This window comes from Panthera tigris, chromosome C2 (genome assembly GCF_018350195.1).
Source record: "Panthera tigris isolate Pti1 chromosome C2, P.tigris_Pti1_mat1.1, whole genome shotgun sequence".
NCBI classification, from domain to species: domain Eukaryota; kingdom Metazoa; phylum Chordata; class Mammalia; order Carnivora; family Felidae; genus Panthera; species Panthera tigris.
In genome coordinates, this window is record NC_056668.1 from 120,196,971 (window position 1) to 120,210,605 (window position 13,635).

A 13,635-nucleotide genomic window follows, 5' to 3' on the forward strand; every position below is an offset into this window, starting at 1 on the left:
CATTCTGAGAAAATTTCTAATATTTATTTGATAATTGCCTCCTTTCCATTTTTTCTATTCTTTCTGAGACTTCTGTTAGATGATAGACTTCTGGATTAATCCTCTTAATTTTTTTATCTCTTCTCACCCATTTTCTTTATTGCTATACTTCTACTCTGTGGGAGATTTTCTTCAACTTTATCATATCATTTTTATTTCTATTTGATTTATTTTTAGTTTCTAAAAGTTCATCCTTAATTCTCTGACATTCCTTTTTTATAGTATCTTGTTCTTATAATGAATGAAATGTTTTATTTCTCTGAAGATGGTAGTTTTAGTTTTTCTTCTTCTATTCTCTATATTTTGTTTTCTCTGAATTGCTCTTTTTTTTTTTAACTTGTCCAGTGGTTCTTTGGTGTCTAATCATATTTAAGAGTGAGGCACCAAAAAGCTGATTGAAAATGTAATGTGCTTTGGTGGGCCTTTTCAGGTGGGACGTTGCTATTTCTGCAGAGGACCTCCAAATATCACTACCTATATGTGTGTCTTTTCTCTTGGGTTGGCTAGTTTTCCTAGAGAAGTGTCTTCCAGCCTTTTCTTTGGAGGACAGATGTGAGGAACAAAACTGACTTCCAGTGTTTTGGAAATTAAGCAGGGAAAAAGGATCTTATTATGTAGTAGATACTATGATATACTCTCCAAACCTCCCTTTAAGACTAAAGGACCTATTTATTTGGCAGCTGGAATGCTGCTGTCTGCCAGCTCTCAGTTGTGAGCTCTCTTCAGGAATTGCCTTGCAGAAGAGAACTGCCTCAACCTGAAGTTACATCCCCTTCCCACAACACCCACAGATCCAACACCTGATCTACAAGGAGGTGTAAAGACCCAGCCAACCTCATTGCCCCAGTTTAGGACAATCCTTAAGGGCCATCCTAGTTTGACATCTCTGTAGGACTGACCAAGGAGTTTTTTAACAATGGATCACAGCCTAACTTTTCCCTGTACCCAGTGATGCTTCATTCCTTTTTTCCTTTCCCTTCTACTTGTGTTGATTCCACAAGAGCTCTCTGATAAACTTTCTGCATGCTTATGTCCAGTCTCAGGGTCTGCTTCTTAAAGAAGTTACACTTCCTAGCCTGCTTCCTAGCAACACATTGTATAGTAGTTACACTCCCATTAATGCCCTCTCATCTCCTCATCTCCTCATCTCCTCATCTCCTCATCCCCCATCTACCCATCCATCTCCTTGTGCCTTGCATATCTAAAGCTAGAGCATCCCCTGTTCAGCCTCTCTAAAAGATAAACTACAGACAGGTCTTGTGCTGGGGTGAAGGTGAGTAATCACATAATCATCTAGCTGCTTATTATACAAAATATTCACCTAAAAGCTTACTTAACTTCAACCCTCCCATACTGCACCATTAAAATGTACCTAGAGGGGCGCCTGGGTGGCTCATTTGGTTGAGCGTGTGACTTCGGCTCAAATTATGATCTCACAGTTAATGGGTTCAAGCCCCGCATCAGGCTCTGTGCTGACCGCTTGCTCAGAGCCTGGAGCCTGCTTCAGATTCTATGTCTCCTTCTCTCTCTCTGCCCCTCCCCCGCTCATGCTTTGTCTCACTCTGTTTCTCAAAAATAAATAAATGTAAAAAAATAAATAAATAAATAAAAATGTACCTAGAGCACATAATTCCTGAGCTTTTGCAGACTTGCACAGTTTAAATCATCTAGCTTTTTGACTTCTCACACTGGGGGTTAGGGTACAGCTTTCCCTATGTTTCAGACCAGTTGATACTTACCCATCCAGTTTCCAGTTTCTAAAATTTTGTTAACAATTCATATATGCTATCAGACTCTCCACTTCCCTTTTTCATGCCTTTCTGGGTCTATGTCCTTTTTTATACTTTACTCTTGTAATAGGTTGGGCAGTGAGCAAAAATTAAGCACATGTATTCAATCTGCTATGTATTTAAAAGTCCTGCAATATTCAGGAAGCAATGAAGTTTTGAGGAATATCAAGAAACTTTTAATGTATTTTAATTTTCTTATTATGGGATGCTTCAGTTTTGTTATGAAAATTAGAAAATGAACCTGTAGATTTTTGTTTTGTCCACTTATCACCTGTCATTAGGATCTAAGAACAGTTAGAGTCGGTAATTAAAGTTTGTAAGTAACTAAAGTTTATTACAGTTTAGTAATCATTTAGTCTTCATTTACTAAATCATTTACTAAATCATTTAGTCTCTATTCTTTATTAATAATCTGTGTAATAATCAACTCTCAGTGTATTTTATATGTCTCCTTAAGATCCAAAATCAAATAATAGGAAGTTTATGTGGAGTTAGCCATATATATATTTTAAGTAGTATTTTTGTTTGTTTGGCTAGAGCTCCAGAACTATTTAGTTATATAGCCAAAAACAGCCAAGAGGATGTGTTCTATGAAGATGATATTTGGCCTGGAGAAAATGAGAATGGGTAAGCAAAATTTGTGGTTATTTATTGCCTCATAGTTCAACTTAGTGGTTCCAGTGAAATGTACAGCAGCTAGTTGATCAAGAATTTTATTACTTTTGTGGGAAGGATTTTATATTTATAGATATATTTTTGTTTGTTTTAAGATCTTCATATAATTTTTTTATCCCTTATATCAGTAAAGTACTTTTAAATTAATTTTGTGATAATTTTATTTTATTTTACTTCACTTTAAGTTTTATTTATGTAAGTAGTCTCCACACCCAACATGGGGTTGGAACTCACGACCCTGAGATTAAGAGTTGCATGCTCTCCTAACTGAGCCAGGCAGGTGCCCCAAATTTTGTGTTTTTTTTTAAATTACTGAGAAGTAATATGACCATGTTTATATTAGATTTATAATCCCAATTAATTTTAGTGATCATTAATTATGTATTTGATGTCTTTTATAATTCACGGCCTTCAGAAAATTTATATTAGGCTCTTTGTATAAACCCTCAGAAAGTTTTAATCAATGTGAAAAAATTATTGTTTTTAATGTAGTGCCGAGAAAGTTCAAGAAATTATTACTTGGCTAAAGGGACATCCTGTCAGTACTCTGTCTCGTTCTTCTTGTGATTTACAAATTCTGGATGCAGCTATTGTTGAGAAAATTGAGGAAGAAGTCGAAAAGTGCAAGGTACTAATTTTTAGTAACCAAGATGATTGATGAGATTTGAAATTAAATGGACTGTATATCATTCTACAAATAATTCATTTGTGTTTCAACCAAATAAAACGTGAACTCAGTGATTCTAATTTATGTCTGATTATATTCCTTTTTTTTAACTTTTGATTTTATTTTCCACACATTTGCCTTTTTATTAAAATGATGTTGTTTTGCTAACAAATTACTCTTGATAGCAGAGTAAGTTTAGAAATGGGCTCTGAAACCATCTTCCCCCATTCCTCTTTCGATACTTACAACCTGAGACAAGATACTTAACCTTTCCATGCCTCTACTACCTCATTGGTAAAATGAGAATAAAATAGTACCTACTTCATAGGGTCGTCAAAAGGATTAACTAAGTTAGGACATGTAAACTCCTTCTAATATTGCCTATTTTTAATGCCTAAATGATGCTTGGCTATTATTATTTGAATTCTTTTATCACATACTCAAGAGCTGTGAAGACAGTCTAGAAAATGACTACTGGATGACACTTTTTCTCTTTACGAAGAAAATATAAGGCTTAAAGCCACGAGTTTGAGTTTTTGAAAGGTCATTCACACTCAGATATCTAAGGATAGAAACCTGCATTTCTTTTTTAACCTGTATTTTTAAAAAATTATCTTTCATCCTAAGATAAAATATATTTGCACAGCATTGTATTTGAAATGAGTTTTCTACCTAGTAAAGGTTAATTACTTTAAGCCCCCAAATTTTATTTTAATCCATTTGGATGCAGAACTTTCGAAAATGCTTTACACATTTTCCCCTTACTTTACAAACAAAAGATGTATATACAAATTTATAGTCTATTGTTTGGTTGCAACACTTTTTAGATGTGTGTGCATATAGTTTAAGACAGGAATTTTTTTAAAACCAGTTAATGTGTTAAGGAGGTGCTGTCAAGGAGTGGCTTTTTTTTCTTTTTAGTGTTATAATGTTATTAGGATAATAGAGAAAAGGAGAAAAAAGCTAAAAAAATAAATAGAACATTCTGAACATAATTAAACTTTTTCTTTATAATGTAGGATCTTCATTAGAATTATCAGTAGTTTTCTTATTGGGCAGTGGTTCCCAAACTCAGCTAATTATCAAAATTACTAAAGGATCTTTTTAACAAGTGTATTCTGGATTCCACCCCTACAGCAATACTTCTCATACTTTAGTGTGCAAATGAGTCACTGGAGGATTTGTTAAAACACAGATTCTGTTTCACTAGTTCTATGATGAGGCTTGAGATTCTGCATTTCTGACGAGTTCCCAAGTAATCACATTTTGAGTAGCCAGACCCCAGAACTTTTCATTTAGCAGCTGTGGTTGGAGCCTATTGTGAAAATTCCTGTTTAAAATTTGCCTGATGAATCAGGTTTGATTGCCATGTCCTCTAATCAGTGCTTAGAGGTATTAGAGTGTTTAGAGTGCTTAGAGTGTTTTTTTTTTTTTTTTTTTCACATGCAGTACTCTAGGCCCAGGATTGGTGTCTGCTTTTTTAAATTACTTTAAATTTCTTTTATTTTGGGGGTACTTGGGTGGCTCAGTCATTTAAGCGCCTGACTTCAGCTCAGGTCATAATCTCACAGTTTGTGAGATCAAGCCCCACATCAGGCTCTGCACTGACAGTGTGAAGCCTGCTTGGGATTCTCTTTCCCTCTCTCTCTCTGCCCCTCCCCCTGCTCATGCTCTCAATCTCTCTCTCTCTCTCTCTCTCTCTCTCTCTCTCTCAAAAAAACAAAAAACAAAAAAAACACCACACCTTAAATAAATAAATTTATTTTTTTCTCCTTTTGCTGTTGTCAGTGGGCATAACTTGTACCCTATTAGTCTTAGTGTGCTGTGGTCTGGAAGCATAGACATCTTGTCTGTACTGCCTTCATTATTCATTCTAGTTTGTTTGTTTTTAATGTTAGTTATTTTTGAGAGAGCATGAGCAGGGAAGGGGCAGAGAGAGATAGAGGGAGACACAGAATCCAAAACAGGCTCCAGGCTGTGAACTGTCAGCACAGAGCCTGACTCAGGGCTCCAATTCATGAACTAAACCATGAGGTCATGACCTGAGCCGAAGTCAGACACTTAACTGACTGAGCCACCCAGGCGCCCCTATTCATTCTGTTTAAAATCGTGACCTCTCTACACACTGCTGATCCCCTTTACCTGCTTTATTTTTCTCTGTGCTTTCTACCATCAAACATACTATATATTTTCCTTATTTTATTTCTTGTATGTCTCTCTAAGTAGACTAAAGGAATAGGTCACAGTTTTATCCTTAGCACCCAGATTAATACATGGCGTGTAAATGGAACTCAGTAAAGATTCATTTGAAAGAATAAATCAAATATCTTTGTAATAAAAGATAACAGGCTCCATTTAAAGGCTTGAGCATTTTACAATATATAAATACATGAACTCTACTGTATGGCCTCTAGCTTGGAGCTGTTTTATGCCTTTTTGTGCTTATTTCCATAAACTATGTTCTAAAGATAGGGGCTGCCGTATAAGTAAACTGCTGCCATTTTTCTTAGTAGATGAGAATTCATTTAAAAAATATTTAATGTGAATGGTAGTTATGGATTGCAATGGATATAAACTATGATAGAACAGGTAATAATATTTCTATCTTACAGTAAAAGGAAGCTGATGCTTAATTTGAGTGTGAGTTCACAAAATTAACAAGGAGTAAAGATGGGACAAAAGTCTTCTTCAGGCATTTGTCAGATGATCAAAAAATTCAAACATCAAAGCCAATGTCATGAAAGATTCCAAAAGCAAGGACTTTGTTAAATGAATGCCACCTTAATTTTAATAAGTAGCCAGAAAACCCACAGTAATGTCATAGATCAGTACTTCATACCTTTTTTTCCTTTAATATAAATCTTCATTGGCCATCAGATATAATTCTTTTTAGAGTAAAAAAGTATTTGAGTAGGATAACATTTACATAAAGTTCCAAAAGATAAATCTAATCTTTTGTGTTAGAAACAAGGTTATTTTGGGGAATGGTAGTTTAACTGGGAGGGAATACAGGAGTTCTTATGTTGTGCTTACTAATGTTCTCTCTTGAACTCAGTATGGTTATACATAGATAAGCTCATAAAAATTCACAGGCTGTATGCATACAACTTTGCATTTTTCTGTGTCTTATACTTCAACAAAAATTTAATTAAAAAAAATTTTTAAGTATGTATTATTCCTCCTTGCTGCATCTGAAGAACTTCAAATATTCTTTTACTCGTTTGGCTTTTTAAATATAATCATGTCCAAATGAATAATAATTTTATATTTTTAATATAAAGTCAAATAACAATTTTATAATTTTATGTTTTTAAATATTTAAACATTTTTTTTCTTCAGCAAAGAAAGAATAATAAGAAGGTACGAGTGACAGTGAAGCCCCATTTGCTGTACAGAGTAAGTTTCCTATCAAAGAATTCAAAGTTGTTTTTACTTTGAAAGTGTAGAAAGAACACAATGTTTTTGTTATAGTAATAGAAAAACTATTTCAAATTAGAGTTAATAATAATTAAAGCTTTCTTCTCTTCAGCCTTTAGAACAGCAACATGGAGTCATTCCTGATCGAGATGCAGAATTTCGTCTTTTTGACCGTGTGGTAAATGTGAGAGAGAACTTTTCAGTTCCAGTTGGCCTTCGGGGCACCATCATAGGAATTAAAGGGGGTAATATCTCAGTACTTGGTGTGTCTTCAACTGCATCTGTATTGTAAAGTAAAACACAAATTAAGTGTCTTATATCTAAGCAGAGAGCAATAATGTACATAGTTAACTGTATTGCACACTTAAAAATCATTAAGATGGTAAATTTTATGTCGTGTATTTTTAATTAAAAAGAAAAATATGAGAAAATGGAGGGAAAAAGGAAGAAGCAACTAAGGATCTAAATGTGCCTCAGAGGGATGCCTGGCATGAGCTGCTTTGCAGCATAGATTCCAAAAAAAATCAAAGTAGCATGAAGCAACATATCAGGTGCCAAGGGGTCAGGGTGTTGGCAGCACTGTCCTTTCTTGTCTCAGGCACTCAACCTTGGTGTGATTGTTTGGGCGAGGAATGGTAAGGGTCAGATGGGTGTGATGAAACAAGCCCCTGCTGCTATCTGCTCAACCCCATGCATCAGCTGTTCAAATACTGAGCTTATTGGATTGTTTTCTAGTCAAGTTGTCTTGGGACCCTGATAACGTAGAAGTTTCCTTTCTTCTGACCACTCCTATCCGTAATAGTGACTGCTTGGGATTTTGTCTTGAGAAGGATTTTAAAACTGTATCTATGCTGAGTGGGAAAGAGCTTTGTCATTGATTTTTAACTATGTCTGCCATGGACATGGAATAAAAAGGGGAGTATTTGTCATTACTGTCCTCAGCTGAGACCTCATCTCCATAGTCATCTTTACTAGAGGGAGTGAACAATCCTCATATCTTTTACAATCTTAATAATCTTCTGAGAAATGGCCCCTCCCTCAGATGGGGAATGGGAACCTAGAAGGTGAGCTTTAAGCCTTCAGAGGAGAAACTCCTGCCTCTCATTGAGCCTCACTTTCTTGAGTTTAGATTTCAAGTAAAAGGGTCAGGTTAAAGGGTACAGCTGGATGTTGGACACTGGATGAGCTCTGCAGACTTGGTTTTGGCTGGGCAGTAAAGGATCTGTCTTACTGCCAGACCTTCAAAACTGCAAACTCCAAAGGCCCCAATAGTTCATTTTTGCCTAGTCCTTTTTAATAAAAAATACAGACATCCCTCCACTCCTACCACAGGCTAGGATATTATCAGATATTATGTTAGGGTTTTCCAGAAAAACAGAACCAATAAAGTGGAAAGGAGTAGGGGAAGGGTGGAGAGAAAAAAAGAGAGGGAGATGGAGGGGAGTGGGAGGGTTAGTCAATTCTCAAGTAATGTGACTGTATTATTAATTTGGGCTTAGAGTTCAAAACGTTATTATAGCTAATTATTTCACTTTACCTTGGCATTTTGGATAAATTTAATCTTGCCAGATATATCTCATCAGCCTCTCTGCCAAATGTATTCTCCTCTGTTCCTGTCTAAATTTATTGCAATCTTTCTCATGTGTCTCATATCTCAGTTATGACATCCATAATCGACCAAGTCATCTCAGCCAGAACCTTGGAGTCATCTTTGGTGTCTCCATCCTTTTTATCTACGCAGGTCACAGACCCCTGCCAATTCTATCTAATAATATTTCTGTTCTCTCCATTCTCTACCTTTTATTAAATAAACTACGATGTTTTCAGATCTTTGTCATCTTTTATCTGTCTTACTGCAAGGCCTTCCAAAACTGCAAACTCCAAAGGCCCCAATAGTTCATTTTTGCTTTTGTTTCCCTTGCCTCCAGAGACATGTCTAGTAAGAAGTTGCTGCAGCCAAGGTCAAAGAGGTCTTTGCCTGCTTTCTCCTCTAGGATTTGGATGGTTTCATGTCTCACATTTAGGTCTTTCATCCATTTTGAATTTATCTTTGTGTATGGTGTAAGAAAGTGGTCCAGTTTCATTCTTCTAAATGTCACTGTCCAGTTTTTCCAGCACCATTTGCTGAAGATACTGTCTTTTTTCCATTAGATACTCTTTGCTGCTTTGTGAAAGATCAGTTGGCCATACATTTGTGGGTCCATTTCTGGGTTCTCTATTCTATTTTATTGTTCTATGTGTCTGTTTTTGTGCCAATACCATACTGTCTTGATGACTACAGCTTTGTAGCAGAGGCTAAAGTCTGGGATTGCGATGCCTCCCACTTTGGTTTTCTTCTTCAATATTACTTTGGCTATTCAGGGTCTTTTGTGGTTCCATACAAATTTAAGGATTGTTTGTTCTAGCTTTGAGAAGAATGCTGGTGCAATTTTGATTGATATTGCATTGAATGTGTAGATTGCTTTGGGTAGTATTGACATTTTGACAATATTTATTCTTCCAATCCATGAACATGGAATGCTTTTCCATTTTTTTGTGTCTTCTTCAATTTCCTTCATAAGCTTTCTATAGTTTTCAGCATACAGGTCTTTTACATCTTTGGTTAGGTTTATTCCCAGGTATCTTATGGTTCTTGGTGCGATTGTAAATGGGATCAGTTTCTTTATTTCTCTTTGTGTTGCTTCATTATTGGTGTATAAAAATGCAACCGATTTCTGTACATTGATTTTGTACCCTGCGACTATGCTGAATTCATGTATCAGTTCTGGAAGTCTTTTAGTCAGTCTTTCGGGTTTTCCATGTTGTCTGCGAAAAGTGAAAGTTTGACTTCTTCTTTGCCAATTTTGATGGCCTTTTATTCTATTTTGTTGTCTGATTGCTGGTGCTAGGGTTTTCAATACTATGTTAAACAACAGTGGTGAGAGTGGACATCCCTGTCGTGTTCCTGATCTCAGCAGGAAAGCTCTCAGTTTTTCCCCATTGAGGATGATATTAGCTGCTGGCTTTTCATATATGGCTTTTATGATGTTTAAGTATGTTCGTTCTATCCCGAATTTCTTGAGGGTTTTTATTAAACGTTGTTGTATTTTGTCAAATGGTTTTTCTACATCTGTTGACAGGATTATATGGTTCTTATCCTTTCTTTTATTAATGTGATGTATCACATTGATTGATTTGCAAATATTGAACCAGCCCTGCAGCCCAAGAATGAATCCCACTTGATCATGATGAAGAATTCTTTTTATATGTTGTTGAATTCAGTTTGCTAGTATCTTGTTGAGAATTTTTGCATCCATGTTCATCAGGGATATTGGCCTGTAGTTCTCCTTTTTTTGTGGGATCTCTCTCAGGTTTAGGAATCAAGGTAATGTGGGCTTCATAGAATGAGTCCATAAGTTTTCCTTCCATTTCTATTTTTTGGAATAGCTTGAGAAAGATAGGTATTATCTCTGCTTTAAATGTCTGGTAGAATTCCTCAGGGAAGCCATCTGGTCCAGGACTCTTATTTGTTGGGAGATGTTTTGTTTTGTTTTGTTTTTAATTAATTTTTTTGTTTTAACATTTATTTATATTTGAGAGAAAGAGACAGAGCATGAGCAGGAGAGGGGCAGAGAAAAAGGGAGACACAGATTGGAAGCAGGCTCCATGCTCCGAGCTGTCAGCACAAAGCCCAGGGTGGGGCTCAAACTCACAAGCCGTGAGATCATGACCTGAGCTGAAGTGAGAAGCTTAACTGAGTGAGTCACCCAGGTGCCCCCGTTGGGAGATTTTTGATAACTGATTCAATTTCTTCACTAGTTATGGGTCTGTTCAAATTTTCTATTTCTTCCCATTTGAGTTTTGGTAGTGTGTGGGTGTCTAGGAATTTGTCCATTTCTTCCAGGTTGTCCTGTTTTTTGGCATATAATTTTTCATAGTATTCTCTGATCATTGCTTGTATTTCTGAGGGGTTGGTAGTGATAAATCCATTTTCATTCATGATTTTATTTATTTGGGTCATCTCTCTTTTTGAGAAGTCTGGCTAGGGGTTTATCAATTTTGTTTATTTTTTCAAAAAAAAATAACTCTTCATTGATCTTTTCTACTGTGGTTTTTTTTTTTTTTGTTTTGTTTTGTGGTTTTTTTGGATTCTATATTATTTATTTCTGCTCTGATCTTTATTCTTTCTCTTTTGCTGGGTTTGGGATTTCTTTATTGTTCTGCTTCTAATTCCTTTAGGTGTGCTGTTAGATTTTGTATTTGGGATTTTTCTTGTTTCTTGAGGTAGGCTTGGATTGCAGTGTATTTTCCCCTTAGGACTACCTTTGCTGCATCCCAAAGGGTTTGGAGTGTTGTATTGTCATTTTCATTTGTTTACATATATTTTCAAATGTCTTCTTTAATTGCCTGGTTGACCCATTCATCCTTTAGTAGGATGTTCTTTAACTTTCATGCATTTGGAGGTTTTCCAAACTTTTTCCTGTGGTTGATTTCAAGTTTCATAGCATTGTCATCTGAAAGTATGCATGGTATGATCTCAGTTCTTTTGTATTTGTTGAGGGTTGTTTTGTGACCCAGTATGTGATCTATCTTGGAGAATATTCCTTGTGCACTTGAGAAGAATGTATATTCTGCTGCTTTAGGATGAAAAGTTCTAAGTATATCTGTCAAGTCCATCTGGTCCAGTATATCATTCAGAGCCATTGTTTCTTTATTGATTTTCTGTCTAGATGATCTATCCATTGTTGTAAATGGAGTATTAAAGTCCCCTGTAATTACCACATTTTTATCAATAAGATTGCTTATGTTTATGATTAATTTTTTTATGTATTTGGGTGATTCCAAATTTGGTGCATAAATATTTATAATTGTTAGCTCTTCTTTATGGATAGACCCCTTAATTATTATATAATGCCCTTCTTCATCTCTTGTTACAGTCTTTAGTTTAAAATCTAGTTTGTCTGTTCCTCAGAAAATTAAAAATAGACCTACACTATGACCCAGCAATAGCACTGCTAGGAATTTACCCAAGGGATACAGGAGTACTGATGCATAGGGGCACTTGTACCCCAATGTTTATAGCAGCACTCTCAACAATAGCCAAATTGTGGAAAGAGCCTAAATGTCCATCAGCTGATGAATGGATAAAGAAATTGTGGTTTATATACACAATGGAGTACTACATGGCAATGAGAAAGAACGAAATATGGCCCTTTGTAGCAACGTGGATGGAACTGGAGAGTGTGATGTTAAGTGAAATAAGCCATACAGAGAAAGACAGATACCATATGTTTTCACTCTTATGTGGATCCTGAGAAACTTAACAGAAACCCATGGGGGAGGGGAAGGAAAAAAAAAAAAAAAAAGAGGTTAGAGTGGGAGAGAGCCAAAGCATAAGAGACTCTTAAAAACCGAGAACAAACTGAGTGCTGATGGAGGGTGGGAGGGAGGGGGGGGGTGGATGATGGGTATTGAGGAGGGCACCTTTTGGGATGAGCACTGGGTGTTGTATGGAAACCAATTTGACAATAAATTTCATATATTGAAAAAATAAAATAAAATAAAATCTAGTTTGTCTGATATAAGTATGGCTACTCCAGCTTTCTTTTGACTTCCAGTAGCATGATAGATGGTTCTCCATCCCCTCACTTTCAACCTGAAGGTGTCCTCAGGTCTAAAATGGATCTCTTGGAGACAGCAAATAGTTGGGTCTTATTTTTTTTATCCATTCTGATACCCTGTGTCTTTTGATTGGAGCATTTAGTCCATTTACATTCAGTGTTATTATTAAAAGATACGGGTTTAGAGTCTTGTGTTGTCTGTAGGTTTTGTGCTTGTAGTGATGGCTCTGGTCCTTGGTGGTCTTTGCAATACTCACAGAGTCCCCCTTAGGATCTCTTGTAGTGCTGGTTTAGTGGTGATGAATTCCTTCAGTTTTTGTTTGGGAAAACCTTTATCTCTTCTTCTATTCTGAGTGACAGACTTGCTGGATAGAGGATTCTTGGCTGCATGTTTTTCCTATTCATCACATTGAAAATTTCCTGCCACTCCTTTCTGGCCTGCCAAGTTTCAGTAGATAGGTCTGCTACTACCCTTATGTCTACCCTTGTAAGTTAAGGCCCATTTATCCCTAGCTGCTTTCAGAATTCTCTCTTTGTCTTTGTATTTTGCCAGTTTCACTGTGATATGTTGTGCAGAAGATCAATTCAAGTTACATCTAAAGGGAGTTCTCTGTGCCTCCTGGATTTCAATGTCTGTTTCCTTCCCCAGATTGGGGAAGTTCTCAGCTATGATTTGTTCAAGCACACCTTTGGCCCCTTTCTCTCTTCTTCTTCTGGAACTCCTATGATATAGATATTGTTCTATTTCATTGAATCACTTAGTTCTCTAATTCTCCCTTCATGATCCAGAATTTTTTTATCTCTCTTTCTCAGCTTCATCTTTTTCCATAATTTTATCTTCTATTTCACCTATTCTCCCCTCTGCCTCATCATTTCTCACTGTCACCTCCTGTAGTTTATTTTGCACCTCATTTACAACATTTTTTAATTTATCATGACTATTTTTCAGTTCCTTGATCTCTGTAGCAATAGATTCTCTCCTGTCTTCTATGTTTTTTTCAAGTCCAGCAATTAATCTTATGACTATTATTCTAAATTCTTGTTCACATATATTGTTTATATCTGTTTTGAGAAATTCTTTAGCTGTCATTTCTTCCTGGAATTTCTTTTGAGAATTTTTCCATTTTGTCATTTTGGCTAGTTTTTTGTCCTTTATGTGTGTGTTTTAAAAGCTTGTTATGTGTCCTGCACCTGCAAACACTACCATATTAAAGAGGGGTCATACATTGTCCAGGGCTTGGCCCTGTAGAAGATGTTTTTTTGGAGAGTGTTACTTGCTCTCTGTTGTTGTGACTTTGGTTACTTTATCTCCCTGTCCGTAGTGATGTTTTGAACCCTCCACCAGGTGTGCTTTGATTTGTTCGTTAAAGTAGCCCTGGAAAGGAAAACAAAAACAAACAGAAAACAAAAACAAACAAGCACACAAATAAACAAAAAACCCAAAAAC

General features: G+C 36.0%; 1 protein-coding gene across 4 annotated transcripts in view; it reads left to right on the forward strand.

Moving 5' to 3' along the window:
* Positions 1-13,635, forward strand: part of XRN1 (5'-3' exoribonuclease 1) — a 120,652-nt gene that overhangs the window by 74,890 nt on the left and 32,127 nt on the right. For all 4 annotated transcript variants that reach the window (XM_007086338.3, XM_007086339.3, XM_042957121.1 and 1 more), the window contains 4 exons: positions 2,367-2,456; positions 2,997-3,132; positions 6,511-6,567; positions 6,701-6,833. In XM_007086338.3, coding sequence (XP_007086400.2) covers positions 2,367-2,456; positions 2,997-3,132; positions 6,511-6,567; positions 6,701-6,833 — 416 coding nt within the window. The remainder of the gene's footprint in view (positions 1-2,366; positions 2,457-2,996; positions 3,133-6,510; positions 6,568-6,700; positions 6,834-13,635) is intronic.